The 6,905-nt window shown below is 48.2% G+C and overlaps 1 protein-coding gene across 8 annotated transcripts in view; it reads left to right on the top strand.

Annotated features, from left to right (window-relative positions):
* The window catches only part of LOC111861471 (potassium voltage-gated channel unc-103), a 164,757-nt gene that overhangs the window by 94,924 nt on the left and 62,928 nt on the right, over positions 1-6,905 (top strand). The window contains exons 1-2 of one of the 8 annotated variants that reach the window (XM_023846088.2): positions 3,277-3,612; positions 5,148-5,638. The exons of 6 other annotated variants lie outside the window; for them this stretch is intronic. In XM_023846088.2, the coding sequence (XP_023701856.1) occupies positions 5,348-5,638 (291 nt within the window). In that variant the 5' untranslated portion in view covers positions 3,277-3,612; positions 5,148-5,347. Of the gene's footprint in view, positions 1-3,276; positions 3,613-5,147; positions 5,639-6,905 lie in introns of those variants that run through there. One more of the 8 variants, XM_023846089.2, reaches the window with a different exon arrangement.

The following is a 6,905-nucleotide window of genomic DNA, read 5'->3' as shown; positions in this document are numbered from 1 at the left end:
TTTTTTTTTCTTTAAGGACCTAACGTAACTTTTTGAAAGGTAATGATGTATGCTGGCCATAGCGTCTCCTCCTGGCACGCCTTCGTGTGACTTAAGACTAGCAGAAACTGTCAAGAGTCAAATTTCCAAAGTGAGTCGCCGAGCGACTCTGGAACCAAAATTCCAAGAAATGCTGAACTAAATCACCAGGGGGCCATCTGGAGTTTTTGTGTGTGTGGTCCATCTGTGAAACAGGCAGCTTCGTGTGTGCAAGAGGTGAGCTATGTCACACTCTGCGTACACACTCTGCGTAATTATTATAAAATATTGAGAATAACTCTCAATAAAATACCATTTAGGCTTGTGGGCGGTTATACAACTCCGTCCAGTGTAGATCATACAGCATTGAAAATTGTGTCTTTATTTTGGTATCATACAGAGAATTTGTTTGTTTAGTTATGACTTCTGTTCTGTTAGTACTCTAATTTTAACGACAAGAACCGTGAAACAGTGCTTGGACATAGGTGCTAGGCCTCATGTGTATGGAGTTCTTTTTATTTTTGTCTTAACTATCGCAGGTGGTTTGTCCTATGCTTGGTTTATATATCGTATCTTGTGTTGGTAACTGTCAGACAGTAATAAATATCTGGTCATGAGCTCCAGATGGGGCTCGACACCAAGACTTACTGACTGACTGACCGACCGTCAGTTGCAGTGTAATCTTGACTTTGACTTGGTGCTATTGTCTAGAGATAGAGGCTACCTCTGTCGATTCTGCGCAACTGAGTAGGCTCCACATGGAGACGGAGACAGAATCCAGTCTCCGAAACGTAGTGCGGTTTGGATAAAATCTGGACTATGGATAGTGCCCAGACACACAACAATTGTATTAACATCGCATCGTCACAAACTTGTAGCTCGGAGCCGGTTCAGATCTGAAGACGATGACAAGGCGGTTTCTAGTTTAACGAAGCACATGCAGACGGCTCTGGTTGCTTGTGATCCTCTCTATTCTGTGTTCGACGCCCGTCTGTATTCAGTAGTATGAGTGTTCTGAGTCGGTGGGTTGCAACCTCCGAGGAAGTAAAGGCGTGAAATGGTGGAGCAAGCGGAGGTGAAACTGGTTTTGTGGGATTTGGATGAAATGCTCGGACAGGGACGCGGTCTGGGCGTCTCATGGAGCTCAGGCGTCTAGGCGTCATCTTATTATCGCACAGATCTGGTTTCTACTCCAGAGAGCTCCGTAAGGAGTTGTGGTGGACAGACTGGCATGGGAACGCGGATGTTTCCAGTTTCTCCTACCAGTCAAGATGCCACCGACGTTGTGAGGTGCGCGACAGGCCAGACACAGCTCCCGGCCTGCACCTGCCTGTACTCAGAGTAAGGATAGGAGGAATGTTTGGGCTCTTCATCATGGTTACAAGAATTTATACATTTGTAATTGTGTACACTGCCGGTCACGGTAGCCGAGCGGTCTAAGGCATGCACTGTCTTCGCTCGCTCGGAAACCGAGATCGTGGGTTCGAATCCCACTCAGGGCATGGATGTTTGTGTGCGTTTTTCTGTGTTTGTCTATAGGTAGAGGCCTTGCGACGAGCTGATCACTCGCCCAAGGAGTCCTACCGTACGTGTAAGATCTAGTAAACCGAAGTGAAACGGAGAGTTTCATGGAGGTAGGCCTAGGCCCAAATTGGGGCTGTAGCGCCACAGAAAAAAGACTGTGTACACTGCGTGCTTTACCAGTAAGCAGCTCTGCAGTTCCCCACACCGTTTACAGATTGTGTTCTCTCTGAGGTAGGAACTGCGAGATGCCCTTCATGTGTGTGCAAGACGTACCACATACTTTTGTTTGTTTCAACAGTCGTGTGTATATATTGATATACGCGTTTCAAACATTATTTTAACATAAGGTGAAGTTGTCCCTGCTCTTAATTAGTTAAGCACTATCCCCATGAAGACGTATAGGGCAGTGGAGGTATAGCTCCACTTTCTTGACCTCAGCACTAGATGGGAGTGTGTGGCCAGCTACGCGCCCAGGTCGCTTTAACGCCATCCCCCGGGGAAAGAGTCACCGGTGCCCATAGAAGGCTGGGTGGGACCCAGAGTCGGCCTGGAGGCTGTGGAGAAGACGAAAATCTTGAACTGCCGGGAATCAAACCCGAGTCGTCCAGCTCCGTAGCCCGTCACTATACCGACTGAGCCATCCCGGCTCCTGATTATTGCAATATAGAAACACAAAAGTGTATTTAGGCTTAAAGAACTGATCTGCCTGAAAGGTTTCAATAAGTGATGCGAGCCCATGTTTTGAGGAGACAGAGGGGTGGCTGCAGGTCTCGATAGCGCTCAGTGTGCAAGGGGTCTGTCACGTGGCCTACACTCAGGCTGCAGTGGCGTGCATAATGTTCAGCTGCTGCCATCATTTCGGATACGAAGAGTGACCACGCGTCAGTCGGTGCTTCCCCCTTTTGCCGGGTCTGAGTGAGGGCTGAGCTAACAAGCGGCGTTGCGGACAGTGAGAGAAGAGCAATTGAAGCCTTGGTATTGTTAGAGGTCAGTGAGTTTGCGCAGCTCGTACCCCGCTCAGTCGCCAGTTCTCTTGTTCCTTGTAGCGTGCACTGACTTTGTGGGGTTCAGTGGGCCGCAACGCTGACAGCCCATCGCGCATTCATTGATTTACCTTCTCCTGTTTCGTCAGCTGGCAGTTATTTACCCTTTAAAGCACAGTGATAACTAAATGTACCACCTGCTATAGCATAGAGAAACGTACGTTTTCCAGTCCTGTCATCAGTGTGACAATATGTACCACGAAGGTACGGAGAATGTATTTTTTCCCATTCCTCTGTTAAGGCAAGCTTCTTAATTAAGACGCAGAATAGGTCTGCGGATCCAGACTTATATTGTGGAGGTGCTCGGTTCAGACACCGGCTACTCTTGACAGGGTTTTCGTGGTATTCTTCAGTACAGATTTTAGTGTGTCGTGAGATAAACCGAAGAAAACTGTTTGGGGTCCCGAAACATCGTATTTCTCTCGAAGAATGACTTCTTGGTTTCTCAGTCGATAGTAATCTGTGTGATTCCTTGGATTGGGGATCGGTCCGTCCCAGGAGGACAACACAGATGGGAGAATCGATCTTGTGACCCGTCGGAATCGTGAATTGCTCGAAGCCCAGGTGAGCGCGTTGTGCCACAGCTGCACGGAGCTGCGGATGCGTAAGGGACATGCGCAGAGTGGCTGTGCCGCTGACGCGGCCTCGGCTAGGGAGGGTAGTTCCAGTGTGATCGGGGTGCAACCTGGAAACTGATGTTCGCGGCTCAGTGTCCGTGTGTCGGTGTTCTGATGTGCGCCATGTAGCACGCATGGGTAGCTCATGGTGTAGGTGTGAGGATATTACTAACATGAATGTGAGAGGAATACGTTAACGAGATTAAGCTTGGGTTACCCGGTTGCTAGAGAGGCCCGCTGCTTGCAGCGCCGTGTCTTTAGTTTCTTTCTTGTGAATTCGTGGATGCTCTTGCCTCCCTGCCACTCACGCAGAGGGACTGTGTGACCAGACGTGCCCGAGGAGGCCCTCTGGGCACTCCACACACTGAACGAAATAGCACGAAGTCGCAGAGGCGGAGAGGTGACAGAGTGTACGTAAGGGTAAGCTAAGAGGGACAGAGGCGCACGTGGGGGATGGCGGTAAATACGGTGAGCAGATGTGTGCTGCGTTCGCGTTGCCGGCTGTTGTGAACACGGCGATGAACCCGCGGGTCTCGTAAAACGCGGGGAAATTTTTTTGGCTAGCTGAGCGACTGTTAGGTTCTCTAGAAGGATTACAAATGAACTGCATAAGTTAGACGCCTCTCGCTACAGAACCACCATGGCAAGATGGGAAATGTGGGCTGCGTGTGGCGCAGGCGCACACGAGCTGTATCTCGGATTCACTTCTTAAGGAACTGAAGTTTCGTTTCAAGATATTCGTGATAACGTTCAGGTTCACTGACCTCCGGTGGCAACTCCTCAAGCGATGGAACCGAATGGTAGGATGATCAGTTAGAAGGAGTGACGAAGGAAGTGGCCGTGACGTAAGTTAAAGTATACCGGATTTTGCCTGGAGGGACTAAGGAATACCACGAGAAACGTCTTCATTATTCGTTAGTGACCCTACCGCCTGTTGCTGTCTGAGCAACTTAGAGCAACTTTACACAAATAAATAAGACTCGGCCATGACAGCCGGTCGGCCTGCTTTTCCCGCGTAATGTTATCGCTTGTGCCAGTATTCACGGCGTTGTAAGTAGGTGTACCTGTTCTCCGCGGGGCACGCGGTATCGTAGCTGGTTAAGGCACTATGCTACAAGCCGGGAGGTCGCGGGTTCGATTCCCAATGAGTTAATTGAATTTTTTCAATTAACCTGATCTTCTAAGCCGCGCTGTGGCCCTGGGGTGGACTCAGCCTCTAATAGAAATTAGTAACGGGAATCTTCCTGGGGGTAAAGGGTGGCCGGCGCATAAAGCCATCTGTGAGCAGACTGTCTAGAAAATGTGGGAACCTCAATGTCTCACACCCTCTGGGTCTTCATGGTCTGTTACAGGGAAAGCTTTACCTTTTTGCCTGTTCTCCGACCGTTCCCTGACAGCAGCTAAAATTTCTGAGCAATTTTAGTGCACTTGTTTAATTAGAGAAGAAAACGGCGAATGCGAATTGGAATCGCGTCCACAACCGCAGCGCAATAATAGCAGCACATAGCGTTCTCTGTTAGGTCCGCGTTAGGAAACGTAGTCCTGCACAACACCAGGGTGCAGCAAGATCGCCACACGTCCCGTACGCAACCGCGCTCACTGCGCAGGTCTCAGGACCGGACGTCTAAATAAAATAAACAAATTTGCAGTGAGAGCGAGAGAGTAACTAGCAAACGTTCGTCTAGTTTTAACTAATTCAAATTATCGTATCTATTTTGACGGAAAACTTGCACTGAAATCGACGTAAGCATTGCCCACTGGAGAGGGAATGGTAGCAGAGAGTTGAGAGTGACTATACTGACGATGGCCAAAAAATAATGGCCGAAACATGCGTAATTGTAGAAACTCTACAGTTATCCCAAAATTGTGAGACTGGAACCGAACGAAATAGTCTACACACTACGACGCTAAAATATTGCGTTCTTATATGCGGTTGTTGTTACAGAGCGTAACAGCTTGGCGCATTCTGCCGTCAGTAAGAATGGAATATTTACTGAATTTCTTGCAAGGTGCGATTTGCGACAGTATCGCTAGAAACACTGTCGTTCTTGTCCTGGCCATGTACTGGAATTATCAGTGCCGTACGTGTTCGATGTTGGTGCATAAGTGGACTATATAGACTGCGAGTGTTTGCTGTTTGTGCTGATGGCTGAGTGCGAGATAGAGACGACACCCTTCCAGTTGGAGGTGCCCGCCATTACTGACATGGTCCCGACCCGCAAGAAGGGCGGAAGTCTCAAGTACGAGCTGTACGGCAAGCGTTCCTCACTCGTGGACCGCGACCACACCGAAACCCGCTCTTACAAGTGGTCCAGCGTCAGGATTGGACGCAGACATGACAGCGAGAAGAGGGAATCGATAGTCAAGATCGATACCTCGGCCAATGGAGGACCTTTCTCCTCCACCCCTCAGCCTATTAAGGTGATAGGAAAACAGGTGAGCATCGAACTGGCGTCTGACGTCACGTAACTTCCGTCAGATTGTGTCTAGCACGTGTTTGAGGGTATGTCACACCTCGAAGTAGGCAGCCCTTTATGCTCGAATGGCGATTTTGGGTACCGTCGTCTCTTGAAAATAGGATCTAGTAATGTCTCGGTCGTCAGAACCTCGTTCATGAGAACAGACACTCAGCGCGAACCGAGGCCGACGTCCCGGTCGGGTCATTCGTATTCTGGAGGTCCCGGGTTTAAATCTCGGTCGAAAACGCAACTATCTTGGCTGAGGTTTTACGTGATTTTTCGTCGGTCGCTCCAGTCAAATACTGGGATAGTACCTGGAATCAGGCCACGACCTCTTCCGTCCACATCCTTTCAAATTAATTGTTCACTGGTCATCCGATGACATGCAGTGCGAGCTGTTGATAAACAGAACAGTAATTTCTGTGCAGAGTTCCACTATAAATCGGCTCTCAGACGAGTTCCAGTCTGTGAACCTCTGCCAGTTTCTTAGATGGGAGTGAGTACACACTGGGTTTGGGTTGGCGCTTCGATTTACTGACCACTTATACACACAACTCATCAATCTCCACACTTTACAAATCACTAGAGCACACGCTAAGTCGGCTCAGTCTGCTTCCACTAGTCGTTTCTTGGTTACGGATCTTAACCACGGAAATTCTTCAGCTCTGTGCTCACGTCGTTGCCCGCTGGCTAATACTTCACAACTGAACTCTTGCTCCAACTAACTCTGCTCTTCACAGACTGCCTTGTTGCTTCAAACCGTACCGGTTATAACATCCCGGCACGGACCGCTCAGAAAATGCAGTTTCCAACATTTCCTCTGTTGTTGCTTATGGATTCATTGTTTGTTTCGCGGTCGTTACCCAGTTACATCGCAGTATGTTGTACCCCTCCCATGTTCATGTTTAATTCTTATTTAATGAGACCTGAAAATAATAATAATAATAATAATAATAATAATAATGCAGTAAACCCTCGCTATTCCAGTTATCGCTAATCCGGATGTCGGATAATTTGAACGAAATATGGAAAGTGAAAAACTTGTGTGAAGTTGCCTCGAATTTCCTTTAATTTGTTTGGGTGGCAATGTAACTTACTACCGCCTGTTGCATTTATTTGCTTTGGACCTGTACCCAGCATTGCTTCGGTCACTTTAATGAGGCCAATGAATTTACATGTAATTGCGTTTGTTATTTCTCTTGATGTCGAAGTTGGTTTAATCACCAAAGCATATGATTTACTGC

The sequence above is a fragment of the Cryptotermes secundus genome, unplaced genomic scaffold (assembly GCF_002891405.2).
Source record: "Cryptotermes secundus unplaced genomic scaffold, Csec_1.0 scaffold693, whole genome shotgun sequence".
Classification (NCBI taxonomy): Eukaryota; Metazoa; Arthropoda; class Insecta; order Blattodea; family Kalotermitidae; genus Cryptotermes; species Cryptotermes secundus.
This window is presented reverse-complemented; position numbering and strand designations above follow the sequence as displayed.